The 21,581-nt window shown below is 36.3% G+C and overlaps 1 protein-coding gene across 1 annotated transcript; it reads left to right on the forward strand.

The window, feature by feature from the left end:
* Window positions 1-2,962: 2,962 nt before the first annotated feature.
* G2E3 (G2/M-phase specific E3 ubiquitin protein ligase) lies at window positions 2,963-19,600 on the forward strand. Its single transcript, XM_009290351.2, has 15 exons — window positions 2,963-3,012; window positions 4,096-4,193; window positions 6,052-6,153; window positions 6,752-6,876; window positions 8,864-9,029; window positions 9,749-9,855; window positions 10,921-11,037; window positions 12,383-12,507; window positions 12,611-12,743; window positions 13,471-13,596; window positions 14,719-15,029; window positions 15,707-15,888; window positions 16,054-16,262; window positions 18,543-18,742; window positions 19,351-19,600. The coding sequence occupies exons 1-15, from the start codon at window positions 2,976-2,978 to the stop codon at window positions 19,581-19,583; spliced, it is 2,271 nt and encodes a 756-aa protein (XP_009288626.1). The 5' UTR covers window positions 2,963-2,975; the 3' UTR covers window positions 19,584-19,600.
* The last annotated feature ends 1,981 nt before the right edge of the window (window positions 19,601-21,581 follow it).

Consider the following 21,581-nt stretch of genomic DNA (forward strand, 5'->3'; position numbering starts at 1 on the left):
CGGGGCGGCCGCCGGGGTGCGTTGTTGGCGGGGCTGCCTTCGGGGTGAGTAACGCCTTAAGTGGGCTGAGGCTTTGCCCTGCTGCCTCTGGCCTCGGGGTTGGCTGAGCCTGAGGGTGAGGAGGCGAGTGCCGCCTTACAAAGGGCGAGGGGAGGCGGGTGGGCCTTGAGCCGCTGAAGGGGCAGTTTAAATCGCTGTGGCAGGGGAGCGGGAGCCCCCTGCTTCTCCGTGAGGGGAGCCGAGCGGGGGAGAAACGTGCAACAGCTTCTCAGCCCGTGCTTTGGGGAGCGAGCGGCGCCTGGCTGCCGCCGCTTGTCTGGGGGCAGGAGGCAGCGGAATAACTAATTGAGAGGAAATCTTCCCTCTCTTCCTATCACGCTTCTGGGAGCAAAATAGCGGGAGGCGAGCAGCGTCCCGGGAGACTCGCCCAGCGCAGCCGCGGGGGGGAGGCGGGTGGCTCTCTCCATAAAAACTGCCGCGGCCGTTGCGCCTTTTAAAAAGACGCCGGTCAGGTTCCGTCGTTGAACCCGTGTGAGACTCGGACCGTAAGCGGCCGCCTGAATCTTAATCAGTTGGGGTTCCTCGAAAGGTGGCGGGAGTTGTCCTGCCCCGCCCGGGTGGTGGTCGCTGAGGGATGGGCTTCTTTCAGGACACGGCGTCGTGTTATAAACCGTGCGATGAACTGGAGACCCTGTCATATGTACATTGCATATGGACGGGTGGGTCTGGGAGGGTTCCTTTGTTCTGTGCTAGAGAAAACGTCTGCCTGAAACCTTGCCTCTTGGGGCTGTTTCTTGTTTTTTCTTTTCCCATCCTCTAGTTAAAAAACTCTTAAAAACACCTTACGTTCTGGAGCAGTAAAGAGTTATAGAACTTAGCAAAACCTAAATATCCACTCTGAGGATTTTTTTAGCCTATTTAGGCAAAGTAGATACATTTTATTTACACTTCGGTTTTTATAAACACTGGGTGATAATGTGTTCCTGTCTTGCAAATAGACTGATACGGAATTGCTTTGTTCTGTATTGAAAGCCCTGTAGGACTTATGCATGGAGCCTCAATGGTTGTTCTCGCATATCTTTTAACTTGCAAATTTGAACTCCGAGTTCATTTCCCTGAAAGAGTTTGAGACAAGTAGAAGGAACTGGGGGGGGGGCGAGAGTAGCGATTTTTGTTCTGATTTGCTGGAGCCAGGGAAAGGTAGGAAGGTGCGTTTCTTGTTTGCAGTCATATATGTGTTTTCCCCACCTGGTAGGACTTTTTACAACACTGAGGTGAAAATCTAGTCTCGTGTGGTTATATATAGGTTGTTTCTTTGTTGTATTCCCCTAGTAGATTCAGGACTGTAAAACTGACTGACCGTTCTTGGGAAATCCCGAAGAGAAGGGAATGCGTGTGACCTGTGTGCTTGTCTCTTGCTCCCCCTGTACCTGATTAAGTCTATTTTTTGTAGTTTAGAAAGGGAAGTGTGTTTCTGGGAAAACTGGAACCCGGAACCAATTATTTCATCTGACTGTCGGTGCAGTGTGTGTTCTTAAGAGCCTCTTGACCTAATTTGGTTGCAGCATTGTTTATTTTCTGTTTGTTTATCTTTTGGACCGTTTTCTAGCAAAGGTCTTTTGTGTACAACTACTCCGGTTCTCTAACAAAGTGCAGTGGCGTAGAGCAGTTGCCTGATGCCTGAGACTTCTGCCTCCCTTTTTTTTTCTTTCTCAATATGACTCTTTTCCTAAAACTCCAGTCAAATGGCTGCAGTACTTTACTTGCAATAGTTTGGATTAGCCTGAGGTTTGTTCCTGAAGCCTGTACCTGGCAGTCATCTAAACTGTAAATACCAAAACTCCGATAGCTCGGGGTCTGTCAGGCTTCTGGTGTGGACGTTGGATTTGTTACCGGCTGTCTCCCTGCTCACTTCAGCGTGTGTGAAGAAAGTTGTCTGCCTACCTGTGAGGTCAAGCATGGATCTGCAGGCAACCACCCGTGATTCTTCTCTTGCAAAACTTATGTAATGCTTTCTTCAGCTTCCTAAGAGAAGGCAAGTCAAAGATGTACAGATACGTTCCTAACAGGGTTCTACTTTGCACTAGAGAAAGAATAATCATTTTAGTGCTGCGGTGAAGAAACATGTTTTTTTGGTTTTTTTTTTTTTTCCCCCAAGGTGGGCTAGGATACATGGTGTGGCACGCAGTAAAGGCCAGCCCCCAGTATATCCATGTTAATGTATCTTGGGGATCTAGTTTTTAGGGGCATGTGATGTTTGAAAGAAATGCAGGTTAGGTCAATGTTTCTAAATAAATTGCTCTCCACTTCAGAATGTAAAATACATAGTTCTAAATGGTGTAAATTCCCCTGTATGCATGTCCCTGTTTTGGATTCCTCGCTTTTTTTTTTTTTTTTTCGGTCTTAGAGCTGAATTTTTTGACTAGGCCAGGATCCTGCATTTTCTCCAAACAGTGGAGACTATCTTGATAGTTACGTCACTATCCTACCCAGTTAATTTTTTCTTCTAAGTTCCTCATGTTAATACAATCTTTATTTGAGCAGGAGTCACTGCCACTTCCTTGGTTGTCCTTGGATCGTTATTTTTGACGTTTAAAGTAACTACAAACTTTTCTGTACAATTAAGTCTATACTTAAATAGCTGTTGCATTGGACTTTTCTATTTTCTCTTTCGAAAAAAAAATATCTTGTTTGATAGTTTGGGGAAATAGTTAAAAGAAGCTACATATTTCATTGGTCTGGGAATATTTTTTTCTGAAAATCTGCATCCTGCTTTGCGAACCCCTATCTCTCACAATAACAGTTGAATTATAATATTCTTTTGTTATTGATTGCATTTTTACTTTACTGAGTTTGGGGTTTTTTTCAATTTAAAATAAAATGTAAAAGCGGTATGTATAATGGTCATTGTTAATGCACCAGATGTATTTAACACCTCATTTCTTTTTTGTGACAGACAGCCAGAAGAACTCAGGATGAGTAAAACCAATAATTTTGACATTCAAACTCCATGTAAGTATGGTTCTTATTAAATAGTTACAGATATCTTTAATCTGCATATATAATACCAATTATAACTTGCTTTATTTGGATTCAAAACACAGGTGGATTTTCAGTAATCAAATTGTGTTGGAACCACTTGTCTCAGGGAATGAAAAAGAAATAATGTGTAAACTTCCTTGGATTTGTTTGCTGTAATTGGAATATTTAAAACTAGTCTTTTCTGCAGATGTTTTAAGAAAGTAACCTTGGGAATTCAGCTGCCAAATCACACACAGCTGTGTTTGAGATGTATCAGTCAAGACTTTCTTAGACTGAAGCAGTACCTCTATTCTCATTGCTGCTATGACTGTTCTTGATGTTAGAATATTGAAAATGTATCTTATATCTGTTGAGAATTGAAGGGAAGATACTAAATGTCTGTGGAAGTATGTTAGTGGGCTAGGAATGGCAGAAATGAGGAAATCCTCAAGGTTTTAGTTGATTCCAATGTTGTCTCAAATCCTTGAATGTTTTGAAACTAGCATACGTTTTAAAAGCACTGGTAGCATATGACTTGATACAGTCAGGATACCATTCATCTGCTTTTCATGAAGGTTATCACATAGGTATACAAAGAAACAGTTAAGTTGCTTCATGGATTCTAATATGGTAATGTCTTTATGTACAATACTAAAAACAGATGATGTATTTCACATGCGTCTGGACATTGTTGGCCATTTGATAATTATCTTTGGATGTTTTGGGAAGAACTTTTCAGTTGGGCGCACAATCGGCTTGTGAATTTAGCTTGGGTGATAGCCCTCTCCTGAATCAGCAGGCAGGTGGAACTGGTGAAGTATTTTCTTTCTAGGAACTAGAGAAGGAACAAATAGAAGGAACATAGTATTTACTATGGAATTCAACGTTAAAGAGTACCCTCTTCTGTATTTACTATGGAATTCAACGTTAAAGAGAGAGGGGTATCTACTGTCCTTTATCCAGTAATCTACTTCAAGATGCATGTGATTAAGAGATGAAAGTTACTGCTCAACAGCTGATCCATAGTAATTCCAGTACATTCACTGTGATTATAAACATGATTCTGTATTTTAGTCTGTGTTCTCTGTGGACGGACAGATGACTGCCCTGAAAAGTATGGAGAAAAAAGGACCTATGTAGAATACAATCTCACTGTTCATTATTACTGTTTGGTAAGTATGTGGTATTGATCTTGGAGCTTGTCTGTTTTAACTGAAAAAAGAAAAAAGGTAAATGCAATGAGTATTAAATAGTAATAACCTGTCCAAACAGTTGTAACAGGTTTTTTTGTTGTAAAGCTTGAACTGTCAGCTTTAACTTGTAGCCTTGAAGGCTTGTACTTGTCAGCAGGTGCAGCAGATTAAATAAGTAAATCCCAACAAGCCTTTATTCAAAGCTAAATTCTGTTCATGATCCATTTAAATGAATTACTTGGTTAACTTCTCCCAACCTATCATAGCAATGAAGGTACATGTTAAGAGAAGGGGAACAGATTGCACGTACATATTTGCTTCTGTAAGAGAAGTGTCGTTTCAAAATTTGGCATGTGAAAATTTCACCCTTTGTGGAAAAAGTAGAGAAAAGTTGTCTTTTTCTTGCTTCTCACTAGTTCTTTTTTGGCTGTGAGTTATTCTCTGACATTGCATAGGACATTGTAACACTTAAGAAATAGTCCTACTTTTCAGTTTAGTAATATGTACCCTATTGATCCTATACAGCTACAGTATTACTATTTAGTAAAAGCTTGTAATTTGAACAACGCTATGGATATAAACTACAGCTGAGTATCTTTTGTTATCACACTTGACATTTTCCAAGATATATACTCTTACATGTATATACTTAAACTACCTTTCAATCTCCAAATTTTTGCAGATCTTTAAAATAATATGAATACTTAAAAAAAAAAAATCAGGGTTTTTTTGTTCATAAATACAGTTTGAATTTTTTTTCTTAAATAAATTTTAAGCATCTGGATGGAAATTGAGGTCTGTTCGTGATAATTTTGTCTCATACATAAGGCCATATGAAATGACAGGAAAAAGTCCTTTCCTGATGGAGCAGAACAGCTAGGAAAGGGCATGCTTGCAACACTGAGCCTTATGATTTACAAGATATTTTTCCATGGTGAGCTTCCTGCAGTCATCTTTTAGGTTTTGGTCCCTGCTGCTTTTTAAAAACAAACAACCCCGTGATTTTACTTAAATACAGTGAGTATTATATAAGAAAAGAGTTCTTCTAGAAAGAGGCCAGTTAGTGGCGCAGTTTCATTTTTCTTTGCCAAATGTCTCACATCTGGAAAAAATATATTCTTAATTGGTTTTGGTATAAAATTTTACATTTATTCAACTAAAATATTGAAAATATTAAAAACTGTAGTTAGAAAATGGTGCTGTGTTGAAATTCTAAAATGAGAACTATAAAATGAGATTGTAAAGAATATAGGAGGCATCAAGTTGTGAAACTATTTAACTGTATGAAGTTTGTGATGTAACTGCCTTACTTAGTACCTTTAATCTAAATTATCATCAGGCTCTTCTGACTTGCCTAGTTGATTCTGTTTTTATTTAATTCTCCTCTAAAGTGAATTACTTTTCCTCTTAGGTTGCACTTCAATACAGATACTTCCTACTGTGCTTCATCTTCTCCACAGCACAATTGTCATTCACATTAACTAAACTAATTTAATTTTACTTCTTCTGAAGCTTTATATGCTGACAGTAATTGTTTGTCAATTATCTGAATAGTCTGTATACTTCAAAAAGGAAGGTAAAATACACCATCTTGGGCTCTACAGTATTACATAAGACTTTGATGTTATGAAATATTTCTTTTCATGTTAATGGTTATTATTCCATATTGTGTCATATGAGACAAAAACATAGATGTTTTGGATCAGTTTTTTAATTGTTAATGTTTGCACACAAGCTTTGTTAGTCTAAACTTCTCTCTTACTTGACAGACTAAGTGTAGGTAATTTTAAATCTTTAGATAGGTGAATATCTTAAAATACTTAATTTGTTTTCATAGTTGATGTCAAGTGGCATTTGGCAGAGAGGAGAAGAAGATGAAGGTGTAGATGGATTCTTAATCACGGATATTAGAAAAGAAGTAAATAGAGCTGCAAAACTGGTAAGAATGAAGTCTTTGGTATTTACAAGGGGAAAAAAGTAACTTTTAAGTGCACTTAGTACTGCCTGTGAGGGTTGTTTTTTCTTTTTTTCTTTCTCCAATGGGCAGTGTGCTGAGCTCATTCAAACATCTAATTTGTTACATTTAAGTAACAAGTATATTGGGTTCATGGAAGCCACAAGGGACAACAGAACCTGCAGAAGTTTGCTAATATTTTCATTTGTCTGCAACATAACCAGGAAATAAATAAGAGCAAATTAGACATGCATAATACCTCATGACATTATGCTGAGCCTCAAGCTGACATTAGATAATTTTATAGATGCAACTAAACTATAGGTACTGGTAAAATAACTTGTATTCTGGCTTACGTGTCACAAGTCAACATGCATATAAACCAATACATAATCAAAGTCTGAAATAACTATATATCTTCACTCTTTGAAATAGAGCTAAGACACAATGGTCTTGTCACAGTTACAATCTATTGGCCGATATTCTTTCTTACACACTAATTTTTCTATTGGTTTAAATCCTGTAATTTTACTTGGACTTTAGATGTTAATATTCCGTTATTTCTAAAACAAATTATTCCTAGACATGTAATATCTGTAAGAAAAAGGGTGCTTCAATTGGATGCGTAGCTCCCAAATGCAAACGAAGTTACCATTTTCCTTGTGGGATACAAAAGGAATGTATTTTCCAGTTCATGGAAGACTTCAGGTAAGTTCTGCGGTTTTGTTGCTTTTTAATGTTCAATTCATTATATTTTTACAGGAGGTGATTTGTTTTTTCATGGGTTGTCATTGGATAGGCTGTAAATTATAAATGACATCCGGGTTATCTAAGAAAAAAATATCTGGTTTGTGGAAAACATGAAGGCCAAGCAGTTATATTGCATACCTAGTACCTACAAACTAAACTCGCAACACTTTTTTAAAGATATAATTTAATGCTTCTACAAGTAGTTAAATTGTTTATAAAATTGAGCATTAAATCTTAAGCTCTGAAATAAACTGCAAAATGGTTGGTTTTGGTTTTTTGTTTGTCTGCCTCCCGTGCCTTTGACATGGTTTGGCTGCCTATCTCTTTCAGCACTCAAAACACACTGTATGCCATTCTGTTGTGTTTCAAAGAACGAGACTTCTAGATCTGCTTAGTAGAGACGGACTGCAGGAGAAATGGGTTTAATATCGAATGTCTAAAAAAAGTTTTATTTTCTTTTATTATCATCTGTCCAGCATCTTGGCTGTAGTCAAAATACTCTTGAGTGCATTTGATAACGGCTTTATTCTGCCTACTGTAAGATGAGTGTTTAGGGTGGGTGGATTGAAGTCTGGCAGGCACTTTAACTTCTTAAATAAATGACGTGTATTAAGTCAAGCACATCTATAAATAATGCATTTTCAGAAAGGTTTCTTCTAGAGCTGCATTTCTTGGCTGTCTTATTTCTCTGAAAATGTGCTAAATTATAAAATTTATCCTGCTACCTAGACTCTGTAGAATGAATGTGCAAACTCAAAATTGCTCCTTTAATGTCATGGTAACATTGAAATATAGGAAGAACTTGAGGTTCTGAGGACAGGAAAAGCATTCTTTGGACCAAAAGAAGTTTTGAGAGAAAGGGGGTATATGATCTCTGTAATTTACAGAGCATCAGTTGGCAACGTGCTTCTTCCTTACTAATGTTCTATTGACTTGCTCTGTTAGATACATAATTTGTTTACATGTGTGTTGTGGTTTAACCCTGATAGGCAGCAGAGCACCACACAGCCGCTCGCTCACTACCCCCAGCGGGATGGGGAGAGAATCGGAAGGGTAAAAGTGAGAAAACTCGTGGGTTGAGATAAAGACAGTTTAATAGGTAAAGGAACAGCTGCATGCACAAGCAAAGCAAAACAAGGAATTCATTTACTACTTCCCGTCGGCAGGCAGGTGTTCAGCTATTTCCAGGAAAGCAGGGCTCCATCATGTGTAACAGTTACTTGGGAAGACAAATGCCATCACTCTGAATGTCTTCCCTTCCTCCTCCCTTCCCCCAGTTTTATTGCTGAGCTTGACATCATGGTCTGGAATATCATAGAATAGTTTGGGTTGGAAGGGACCTTTAAAGGTCATCTAGTCCAACCCCCCTGCCATGGGCAGGGACATCTTCAACTAGATCAGGTTGCTCAGAGCCCCGTCCAGCCTGGCCTTGAATGTTTCCAGGGATGGGGCATCCGCCACCTCTCTGGGCAACCTGTTCCAGGGTTTCACCACCCTCAGTGTAAAAAAAATTTCTTCCTTATATCTAGTCTAAATGTACCCCCGCTTAGTTTAATATCCCTTTGGTCAGTTGGGGTCAGCTGTCTCAGCTGCGTCCCCTCCCAACTTCTTGTGCACCCCCAGCCTACTCACTGGAGGGATGGTGTGAGAGGCAGAAAAGGCCTTGATGTTGTGTAAGCACTGCTCAGCAGTAAGGAAAACATCCCTGTATTATCAACACTGTTTTCATCACAAATCCGAAACACAGCACCATACAAGCTACCATGAAGAAAATTAACTCCATCCCAGACAAAACCAGTACGTGTCTGCCTTTTTAGCTTGTTGCACAGTGTTTATTCATAAAAAAACAGATATAATAGGGAATTCATTTTGCTATCTTCAAATTTTATGAGGAAGGTTCATAAAATGTTGTTTTGATAAGGGAACCCTAAATTATTATTTTTAGATCTTACTGTTGGGAACATAAACCAGTCCAAAAGTTTCCGGATAGAGAATCTAGAGGAACTTCACAGTGTACGATATGCCTGGATTTGGTTGAACAGCTTCCAGTGTACACTGTATTGAAAAGTCCTTGCTGTAAAAACGCATGGTTTCATCGAGAATGCTTGCAGGTAACACAGGTTCTCCCTTTCTTTCTCTTTGCATTCTCATAGCAAATTTCTGTTTCTGTTTAAAAAACACAAACATTTCTGTTGTGTTTAAAAGTAATGGAATGGTTGCTTAAAATTGCTTAGGGTTAATGTAGGCAGTAGGTATGGAAATATGCTAGGTTTGGAGGACAATGCTAAAATTGTGTTTTGGAGACTAATGTCTTACAAGAAGGATTTTTTTTTTATGCTATTAACTCTGCCCCTCCCATGTTTCTGCATGTGTGATACACTTCATGCCTTTTAGTTATTTTTAGGAACTGAAGTCCAACCTAGGTAGTTGCCATCTTGCAAGTCATTATGTGCAGAATCTTAAATGCTAAAAATGTCATTTATCCATCATCAGTTCTCTTTGCCTAAGTCCAGAGCTGGAAAAAGTTATAAGGTTCTTTTTGTAAACTTATTCTAGATCTGGAGAGGTTGGCTGAAAAGGATTGTACTTTTGTTTACGAACCTGATTCTACCATGTGAGCTCTTGTCCTTTAAAGGAAGAGAAAATGCTCACCACTTGCTTCAATGTCAAGTGACATCACGATTGATGTCAGCTTTAACATCCATGTCAGGACAGTATCTATGAATGTAATGGTTATAGATACTAAGGCATTATTTATTGGCATCCTAAGGATGGTAGTAATTCAATAATTGGTTTGGTTTTTTGTTGTGTTTTTTTTTTCTTGACACAGTATCAAGCTTTGAGTGCTGGGATATTTTTCTTTAGGTGCACAGTATGTAATAACAAGGACAAATTTCAGAAAGAAATGTTGAGAATGGGCATACACATTCCAGAAAAGTAAGTAATTTTGTAAATAATCACTCTTCTATAAGAACTTTTGATAGGGTGTTAAAACCATTTTTATTTATTCTATAGAACTGCATCTATTAATATGTGAAACCTCAGTTCTATCTTCAATGGTAGAATTGTTTGGCTTGGTAAGGAGTAGCCTGTTTCCTTTTAGTTATGCATAAAAATTGTCAAAGGCCAAATTAGTCATCTCAAACATAAAGCAGGAAGCTCTGAAAAGTCATTTTTAATGCCATGATTCAACCAGGGACCTATTTAGAAGTTCAAAACACTTCTTAAATACAATAATTTTGCATTAAAATAAAGGTTGATGAGAAGTGTATTTTTTTGCGCCCAAGTTTTTAAATTATCAGAATTTCTGTCCAGACAGTGTTATAATTGACTGATTACTCGGCCATACAGCTTCCATCTTCTCCCAAGGGATTGCTAAGGATATGTTTAGTATAACAACTGCTTCTAAAATTCTGAGCTGTTTTTCATAAGTTTTCACCATTTGATGGGGCTCAAAATAAGACAGAAAGTGATCAGAATGATGCTTCTTTGTTAGAAGTATTACTCTCTAATAACTCTTAGTCTCTTCCGAGACTACCATTAATTCCCTCCAGAGACAGAAGCCCAAGATTTTGGAGAGGAAGAAGAGTCAAAATACTTGGTTAACTTTGCTGTACTGGCCTGGAAAATTCTGAGTTACTTATCACGAGACCATTTTCAGTGGTAACTTGAGTGGACTACCAAAACAACTATCCACGTCTGCTGTGAGAGAGAAAGCGGAATGATGTGAAACAGAGCAAACATGCACTGAGGTCATGCGAAAAATAATAAATACTTTAATCAAAGTAACTGTACGCAAGAAGAAGTCTGTGTATTTTATAGTATTATTTTTGTTCCTAGACTTTTTTCTTCCCCTTCTCAGTTGTCTAGCTGTTGCCTAGAACATTACATGATTGAAATATCTTCATGGGGTTATTACATACATCTTTTCCAAAGACAGAGTAACCAATTTAAACAATCGGAAATACAGTTGTAATAACAGATCTTCTGCCTTGTTTATAGGGATGCATCTTGGGAACTTGAAGAGAATGCATATCAAGACCTACTGCAATGTTATCTACACTGTGACATTAAAAGATGTCTCTGCAAGAAAGGAAGAGACTATAATGAACCTGATAGGTATGACACTTTTGCAGGAAGGTATAACCTAGGATGGAATAGTTCTTTGGTGGTGTGGGTTTTTTTTTTTTTTTTTTTTTTAATTTAAATGCTTAAATACTTTTCAGCATCAAGTTTTAATGTCAAGCCAAGACACCATGTCCAAATAAAATGTTTGGTTTATTCCCTATAATAATATTTCAATACTAATTTTCTCTAATTTAATCAGGTTATAAAAGCCACGAAAACCAAACCAATCGATAATCAGTTATCTTGTCCTTGTTCTCATTTGATACAGAGCTGAAGTAGAATTTGTACTTCCACATAACATGTAGAATAGTATGTGCCTAAACTAATGTGTATCTTTCATTCAAAGCTTAATTCAACAATTTAATAATTGTTAGAATACTTAACACCTTTCCAAGCAATTCATTAAAGTACTAGACTTGGCTGAAAACTAACTAGCTGTGTAAAATCAATCTAGCTGCGAGCTATTCCTCTGCATGCAAATGGCAGCTAAGATATTGCTGATAGCTTAATGAGAGGCTTGAGTGATCATGTAAAAGGCTTTATGCTGCTCTACCACTTGCTTAATTTTTGATTAACAAGTTCATTTTCTGCATACTTTCTTGTTCTGTTTGTGTGCTTCTGAAATGTGTATGTTCCATTGGCAGGAGTATACTCAAAGCTGTCAGAGCCTCTACTTTGAAGACTTGTTTCTGTAGTACTGTGTCCTGGAGACATTAACACTTTGCTTTGTACAGGTTTGACCAGACATTGCTTGGTTCATTCATGGTATGTGTGCACCTCAGGATTTACTTTGCCTTTAAGAGTTGTACCTTAGGCTTCCAATATTTGAACTAATATCAGTCACATTGTTCCATTTTATGTTTAAGCAAAACTGAAGAAATCTAGACAAAAACCTAACAGATACTTAAACACTGTCATTAATGAAGAGTCTTATTCAGAATGTGTAATAATCAGATATGCTCCTTGAAAAAATTTACCATTTGGAAAACCTGAACGGTGGATACCCATAAAATACAGAAGATGTTGCTGGCTAGCAACATGAGGAGAAAATACGGGCTGCAAGCTATTGACTTAAAGGCAGGGGAGCACACTCACTCATAGCCTCTTTCAATGCAAGTGCTGGAACATGGGTAGCTTTTGTTTCTTGTTGCAACAGGAATTGTGAGTATATCTTGTCTGAAGAAAGTTCCCCTTGTATATAAATACAGTCCTACCAGACTGATAAAATTATGCTTCGTTAGTTTAGTGTCTGGGTTACGCTCACTGTTGAATATTCTTTGTTTTAACTAGCCTCGTTCTTCTGTGTAATTCTAAATACATCAGTTTTTAATTTTAGTAAATGGGAAATAAAGCGTTGTCAGTGTTGTGGTTCCCGTGGAACTCATTTGGCCTGTTCATCTATGAAGTCATGGGAGCAAAACTGGGAGTGCATGGAATGCAGAAGCATCTTTGCAAAATCAGGTAAAGTTATGGATGTGACAGTGACTTCTTAAAGCAATAAATTTTAATACTATGTATTTTACAGCTAGCAAAGTCACTAAATTAATATACTTTAATCACACAGGGAGCTATAGCAAACAGAAAAAGCGTTCTTTGGCTACCTCTGAAAAGACAGACGGGACAACTTGTTTGCTGGAAGAGCCATCTCCAAAGTGCCCTCGGCAGTCACCTGGATCTCAACGCAATTTTCTTCTCCAGTGTGTAATTTTCTTTTTTCAAGCAGAAACCGATTATAACATAAAATAGTATTTAAACATGAGGAGGTGATGGCTTATTGCATAGGAGAAACTTCTCACACTAAATTGCAAATTGGATAAAATTGGAGTAAATTTTAGTGATGGAAGTTTTCTGAGTAAGCCGTGAACTCTGTAAATTTGCTATAGTTATTTGCATTTGGTGGCATGTAACCAGTTTTTAGTTTGATAAAATGAGATCCTTGTAAAAGGAATCTTAACAATTTAGAGGTAACTTCGAATGTACAAATGGCAAAACTTAAAGCTAAGGCTGCTTATCAGTATTTTTTTCTATGTTAATAGTGTGCTAGAAATCTAGCTTTCAGAGATGTTTATATAAATAATGTTTTTCTCTGCTGTAATAAAAACTTTTCAAAACTGTAGAAACTAATATTTTTAGTTTTTACTTATTGTAAAATAAGTAAAAAAAAAATATGTAAAATGTAAAGTTATGTACTTCCGTCTCATGTATGGGATGCAACTAAAAACGCATCCTAAAACCACTGCATAATAAAATACTGAATTATTATTTTTAAAATTGTAGTTCAGGCACTGATGGACTTCATGTAAATGAACATACAAATGAGATTCAATACTGAAATAGGGGGAAATTATATTGCTACCTTCAAATAAGAAGTGTTTATGTATTCCTCAATTGTATCTCTTCTTAAAATACTGTTTTGGTTTATAGATCACCAAAGATAATGTGCCAGAACAACTTGCCACCCTGCTCACACCTAGAACTTCCAGCATCCAACAGAGTGACTATGTCCTTATCTCCGCTGACGTCAAACAGGAACTGGTCCCTGAGGAAAAAGTATTTTCTTCTATTTTTCTTACATTGAAGAGTAATCTAGCACGTGGCTTTACACCGTATTTCCTACAGAACATGGGGGGGGTATATATAGTGGGGTGTGTGTATATATAGTCACTGGAAAAACAGAATGAGTACACTGAAGAGCTGAATTCATAACTTGATAAAGGCTTCTGCTGTTTTTAAATGCTAGAGGAGGGTGAGGAGCAAAGGATGATACCTGTTGAGAATTTTTAGGTTAGGTAGTGAGGGAATCAAAACCCAGAAACCCATATTTGTCCTTACCGAAGCATGGCTAGCATTCTTTAGAAAAGGGGGAATAAAAAGAATCCTAATTACTTTCTTCCAATTAGACGTCCTGAATTTTCAATGTTTTTGCAGTGGTACCATAGGAATAGTTTGTGATTATGCTAAAATCAGTGGTAAAAGAACATGTTTTAATATAGAATATTCAGTTTAAGGATACAAAATTCTTTGTCTTGTTGTGAATACTTAATTTATGAATTCTACCTGTAATATGTGCTAAAAATTCTGATGAGGGAGTTAGTTACTTCTAGTAGGTAGGGTATTTGAAATAGTTTTGGTTGCAAGTTAGAAAACAAAGAAGGGGTCTTACTTAGACTGGTGTCTTTTTTTTTTAAATGAGAACTGCAACATTTCTCCCTTCTCAAATGTATTTTTGATTATAGTGACAAATATTAAATATTAGTGAACAGTTGACAGTGTATTCTAATTTGGTTGCAAAACATCTCTTTAACACAAACATGGTAAGATCTTCAATTTCTCACTTGTTTCACATTGTTCAAATGCAGAATGATGGTGTGAGAATTGTTTGGCACTGTGTTGGTGTAATGGAATTAAGAAAATAACTATAAATTTTATGCCAAAGTAATAATTTCTACCTCCTTGTTTCTAGTTCTTAGAGGTACTTTAAAATTTGCCACTACAGAGTTAAAATTTGAAGAATCTAACCGGATGTTTTACTGATATAATTTAGGCAATACGTAAATGTACCAAAGTGTTTAAAGAGGTGTTTTTCTTAATAGATTTTAGTATATTTCCTGTAAACTGTTGCTAATTATGAATCGTAGATTTCATCTGAAAATACATGCGATTTTCTTGTAGGCATTTAAGAAAGCAAAGAAGGGAAGTTTCTAATATACTGAAGGAGTTAAAGTTACAAGTTAATACAAAAACTACAAGGCTTAACATCAATGCAGAAAATATCTGGAATAGTGCTTTAAAAGGATTTAGACAGCGCAACTTCAGTCCTACAAACACCATTGAAATAAAGTTCACAAACTGCAAAGATAGATCAAAGGCAGATACTTCTGCTGCATCAAAACACCGTTTCTTCCAATTATTAATGCTTCACCTTCAGAATTCATCATTGTTTGAGGGCTCTTCTGCAAAGAACTTGTCCCTTGATTTTCAAGGTAATGAAATGCTTTGTTCAAAAATACATTAAGAACTATATAACTTGAAAGGTTTTTAAATCTTCAGCCAGTATGATTGTCGGTTCACAATTATAGTCCTGATGGATAGAAATTGTTTTTTTGAGTTTTTTTGCTTTTCAGTTCTAAAGGGGGGTGGGGTGCAGATTTGTAATAACAAAAAAAATTTGCTTTAGCTGGAAAAGTTGATGACAAACAAGGAAAAAATACAGCATATAATTAGACTTGGAACTTCTTAATTAAGGTATTTGTTCTCTACAAGTGAATTTCTTTCTTCCTGACTCACTTTCTCTGTTACTTATTTTCCTTTCCTCAAAGTTCTAGAACATTGTCTCTGATAGCATGCTCCCTAAAGACCTAAAGTTAGCTTCTTTTGAGTTTTTATGCATCAGAATTATATGTACATTGGGTACAAAGGGGAAGAGGAAGTTACATCTTCTCCAAACCTTGACAGTGGATGAAGAGTTGGAGTAAAAGAATATGGTACTCCTATGTAAAAAATACCGGTCTTAGCGTTTCAACCAGCAGGAGATGGCAAACCTCATTTGTTACATCTCCTAAAGTAAGAAGGAATTGCATTATGAGATTTTCTGTAAAAAATTGAGGATCACAAATTATTTTCATGCATATATAGTAAATATATTTTTTTTCATTTGCAGCTGTGAAAGAGAATCTTTATTTTGAAGCTGGTAAAATGATTGCAGTTTCTCTGGTTCATGGTGGCCCATCTCCTGGTTTCTTTTCCAAAACACTGTTCAATTGTCTTGTCTATGGTCCAGAGAATGTGAAGCCAGCTTTGGAAGATGTTGCTGATGTTGATGTAGCACAAACAATAAAAATGGTAAATAAAACTAAGCTTATTAGCAAATTCTTGTTCAAGACTATATTTGGTGATAAAGAAGGGCTTATTGAATATAAATAAGCTTTTTAATTTGAACTGAAGTTTTTTAATATATATATAAACACATGTAGTAAACAAATTCCTAACTTTTATTTTCTGATACAGATAAAATATGCAAATAGTCTGTCCAGCCTACAGTCTACTCTGTCCAGCCTACAACTGTCCAGCCTACAGTCTACAATACACAACTGTTACGAATTCCTTGCTGCTGCTGGATGTTTAAGACCTGTAACAGCTTTGTGTGATAAGAATATGCTGGTGAATGACATATTGATCCATCATGTAATCAAGAGAATTATTTCACCCCTAGAAAGGTTTGTTTTGTTTGAGTTTTCAAACTTCCTGGATTTTTTCCTCACTGAAATACTAAATAATATGTTGCTAAAACTAACTTTCACATGTTCTTGCTTATTCTTCATTTAAACCAATGAAATAAAATATAATTTTCAGTGGATTAAGTAGCAACTGTTAACTAGTTAGTTAAACTGAAGGACTGAAATTATTTCTTTATATATCCGCTCCGTTCCGCTTCTCCTTGGTCACATTCCTTTTTCAACCTTATGAAGAGGGCAGAGTCATGGTTGTAAACTATAGCCTGACAAAGACCTTTGCACTACAAAATTTCTCTAGCTTGTGTTCATTTTTAATTCAGAATTGCGCGAATTTAGAATCCTTAAATTTTAGAAGTGTTGAACATATGTTTAGAATTTAAATGAGTTTTCCAGAGTTCTGATTAGGGAGTTTGTGTGTGCCATTAGGAGGCTGATAATGTGCACAAGTGTTAGTTGGCCTACTTAGAATGTAAGCATTGCATTGGTGTTTCCATGAGGTAGTGATGACCTCAAATAGCTGGGAAAGTTGCAGCCGTTGACTATTTTTTGATTGGTCTCTGACCTTACTTCCAATTTGCATTCTTCATCTGCTCAGTAAAAAGGCATTGGATGCTAATTTTTCCAACAAGTATAGCTGGATTTATATTTAACACATTTATGGTGTTATATTTGACAAATTTGAATCAACTGAATCTCCAAGAGCTATGAAAAACTAATTTTGAATGTGAGGATTTTTTTAACAAAGTTGAGAGTAATTATTCTTTCAGTCAAGGCTCTCTGTGGCATTTTTGACCAATCTATATCATGTTTTAAAACTAGTCAGTTAAAAAGTGAAAGGTGATAAGTAGCCTGTTTGTTTATGGGAAAATGTGGGTTTGTGCATTTTTGGAGATGGGCTTAAAATGTGCAAAAGTGAGTAGAGCAAGAATTTACTTGTCAATATCGAGGACTGAGAGTAAGTAAAGAGTTAGTTACTTTATCTGTTAATAGTTTACACCACTGACTGTACACTTTCAACACATTTATTCTGAATTTTACTGACTCAGCCTATCGATATCTAAGAAATGATGAGTAAACAACTGAAGTAAGATTTTAATTCTGATTTAACATGGTGGTTAAATTGTAAAGCCAGTTGCTTGAAATGTTCTTATCTAGTACACAGTAACTAGTCAAATTTTTTCAACCTGCAGAGCTGTTTTAAAAAAAAAAAATAATTTAGTTAAATCACAGAATTGGATTGGTGTGTATGTTGGAAGGGACTTCTGGAAGTCATCTTGTCCACCCCCCGCTCTGTTCAAGCCAGGCCACCTAGAACCAGTTGCCCAGGACCATGTCCAGACAGCTTTTGAGTATCTCCATGGATGGAGACTCTACAACCATTCTGGGCACCCTGTGCCAGGGCTCAGTCACCCTCACAGTAAAAGTGTTTCCTGATGTTCAGACAGAACCTCCTGTGTTTCAGTTTGTGCCCATTGCCTCTGGTCCTGGCACTGGGCACCGCTGAAAAAAAGCCTGGCTCTGACTTCTTTGCACGCTCCCTTCAGATGTTTCTACACATTGAGATTCCACCTGAGCCTTCTCTAGGCTGAACAGTCCCAGCTCTCTCAGCCTTTCCTCATAGGGTTATGCTCCAGTCCCTTAATCATCCTAGTGGCCCTCTGCTGGGCTCTCTCCCATATGTCCATCTCTCTCTTGTACTGGCAAGCCCAGAAATGGACACAGCACTCCAAGTGTGGCTCCCTTGACCTGCTGGCACCATGATTCCTAATGCAGCCCAGAACACTGTTATCTGCATTTGCCACAGGGAGAAATAATAGCACGTAAACACATGCAGATGGCAGAAGCTAAGTAAAGGCTATCTTTTAAGACACCTCATTTTGCCTAGGGACAAGGAATTTAAACTGTGTTTTCTAAAGGGATATGTGTAAAAAAGAAATTCAGTATGTTCTTACATAAAAATTAAAAGTAAACCATGCTCATACAGTCAAGTACCAGGAAATAAAGTTAATTTCTGCATATCATTGGTATCTCTTTCATCTACCCAAAAAGCTCCACAGAAATACTTAGATTGTTAAAATGAAAATTAAACGCGTTTTCCAAGATAAAGTAAAACAGGCCTACTATGTACACCTTATTGACAAGACTTGGAGACTGCAGATGGGGAAACTTTATTATGTCCAGTCTTAACCTTTATAAAATGCAGAGTACAATTAGTTACCTACTGGCTTTCTGATGCATGTTTGCTCTTTTTTCCCCTTCTAGTTTTAGGCAAGGTTTGAAAACTCTTGGTGTGCTAGAGAAAATGCAAATGCATCCGGATGCATTCTCTAGTATATTGTGCCACAAACCTGAAAGACTTTCAGCAGAAACTGTTTGTGATCTCTTTACAATCCATTCCTCATCAGATGTAAATAAAGTTGAAGGTGCTGATTTTTGGATGGGTTATTTGCAAGATGTGGAAAGTAAGTAAGTTTTTTTTCTTTTTCCCCCTTCCCTGTTCAAGGTATCTAGCTGCTGGTATACATACAGGGTTTGGTTTTTAGAGTTCAGTGGGGTAAATAAATTAAGGTTTTGAGGTCACTGTCAGTTCCTAATTGCTCCTTCTTCCCCATCTTCCTTACTAATTATAATTTCTGAAACTGTTGCCCAATTACAATCAAACTTGAGAGGAGTAAATATCTGAAAGATTGGTACTAAACTCCTGTGAGTTTAAAAAAAAAAAAAACCACAACACCACAAAATCAACCTGAGTGATACAGAAAAATCCTTTAATCCCCTCTCTTCAGCTTTGCTGTGAACTTATTATTATGTCTCTCAAAAGATAGAAAACAGTGGTCTCTTCTTGCAGAAGAGGTTTTTTTCCTATTCACTTAAGATTTTTCAGAACTAACCCAAGTGGGTTTTTCTTGCTAAAATTTTTCTTATTTGGCCATATAACTGCATATTCATTCAGCATATTGATCTGGGGTTTCCTGATTTCAGGGTTTTTTTTCCTGTAACACTTAACATGCAGAATAATGGTTTATGGGTAATAGGTGATAAGTGATACAACCTAATCCTATTTTTTTAGGTGGTGAGTCTGTAGTGACATTGGAGGATATTCTGCTCTTCGTAACAGGCTCTTTTTCTATACCACCCATTGGTTTTGTTCCTGAACCTACTATTAAATTTTTGCATATAAGGTATCCCATTGGAAACAGACTCCTTAATTGCTTAGAGCTCCCTATAACAAAGACATACGAGCAGTTTAAAAATAAAATGGAGTTCACAATCAGAAACACACTAAGAGCTGAAAGACAATAAATATTTTTGCTACTAAACTGGATGTTGGAAACGTCAATTTTCTGCAGGAATGTCTGCTTGCAAATTGCTACTGTATTTTTTGGACAGCGTGCTCTCGGCCTTTTCCCCCCAAAGATATGCTAAAAGTAGTAATCTTGTAAGATGGAAGACAATTTTCAAATGAAAATACACTTTATCTATTGAATCATCTTCCTGTTTGAAGTTGGCTTTAAGAGTCAGCAATCTCTTGCAGAAGTACTTTAAACGTCTACTTTTGCTGTAGACACATATGAAATGTTATCAAACTCTGTAACATTCTAGCTATTTCCTACAGGTAAGTATGTTGATTGTATTACATACTTCAGTAACTTATTTATCAAAGTCGAATCAGGTACATTTTGAAGATAACTGCTGTAGAGCTTTGTCTCAATTAAAACTGATGCAGTTCTTCAGTCGTTCCATGTATATTTTTTCAGTAATTGTTTTTATTGATGATTCATTTACGTTTTGATGACTCATACAAACCTATGAAAGTTAAGAAACTTGGAGTTTTAAGGTCATTGTGGTTAGTGCATTAAAATATAACTAAGGTCTGGAGAAAACCTAGGCAAAATAATAAGGTGCAAGAACAAAATCTGGTTGAACTTGAGTTTCTGTTGTTAAACAAAATCTTTGACGTTTGCACATGTTTCTGCATTCTACTGTTATACATATAGCCAAAATAGTAAAAACTAGAAGTAAATCTTGAATATGCAACAATAAGTGGTCTTTCAAAATGAAATATAAGAACCAGACTTAATGTTGAGTATGAAAGTGTAAGAATTTGTTGCTCATTAGAACATGTTACTTCGTCTTCCATGGAAGTCAGTATTTTCATAGGAATATGCACTAAAACTATTTGTTAAACTAAAGGCAGTCTACCATCAAGCTTGTCAGTGCCTGACACTTTTCTAGCTTTTAGTCTAAACTCTTCCTGTTCAATTGTAGGTGCATTCTGAGCAACTTCAACTGTATAAAATATATTTCAATTCTGCAGTATTTGTATAAATACCGTTTTGCCATAAAAGATAAGTAGTGAAATTCCTACACGATAATACTTTAATGTTATTAATACTAAAACTATGAAACTAAAAGGACATTTAACTACAGGTTTTTTAAACGTATGCAGGTCCCTCTTTTGAAATCATTATTTCCCCCCGTCAGTTTGACCACCTATACTATACCCCAAACATAGGCTGTGCCATAGATGTGTGTGTGTATATATAGATATATATCTATATATATCCACATTCTTCAAAATACTGAAAAGTAATAATACACTTTTTTATTAATACAGCTTGTTTTTAATTGAAAATACAAGCAGGATTGCTTTACTTTTGAATGCCTTGGCAAGAAAGTACATCCACAGTAAATTATATATGGAAATATATAAAAATTATAAATGGATAGGTACTTCTTGTATATAGATATATATCTATATATATCCACATTCTTCAAAATACTGAAAAGTAATAATACACTTTTTTATTAATACAGCTTGTTTTTAATTGAAAATACAAGCAGGATTGCTTTACTTTTGAATGCCTTGGCAAGAAAGTACATCCACAGTAAATTATATATGGAAATATATAAAAATTATAAATGGATAGGTACTTCTGAAAAAATAATAATCCAAACTAATCTAGTTTCAGGTTCTGGTTTATGGTTCACTGCAAGTATTCCTCTAATTAACAAATTGTATTACTAAATGGTAATTACATAGCAGTGTACTGCAACTCAAGAACTGTGAAAGTGGCAGTCAGGACTCACTAAATTTGAGACCATGCTATAAAGGGTTAAAGACAAAGAGGCAGATGGGTATTTAAATTACACGGTTCATTTAACAATATGCAGGTATTTTGAAGTCTTTCTTAAACTGCTACAGCTTTTCTTTCTTTCTTGACCTTGGGAGAGGTGCTAGTCGTCTTATACAGATCTATTTCTATCACTGGGTAACAAAAGCGTGCATGCCACTTTTTT

This window comes from Aptenodytes forsteri, unplaced genomic scaffold (assembly GCF_000699145.1).
Source record: "Aptenodytes forsteri isolate BGI_AS27 unplaced genomic scaffold, ASM69914v1 Scaffold108, whole genome shotgun sequence".
NCBI lineage: Eukaryota > Metazoa > Chordata > Aves > Sphenisciformes > Spheniscidae > Aptenodytes > Aptenodytes forsteri.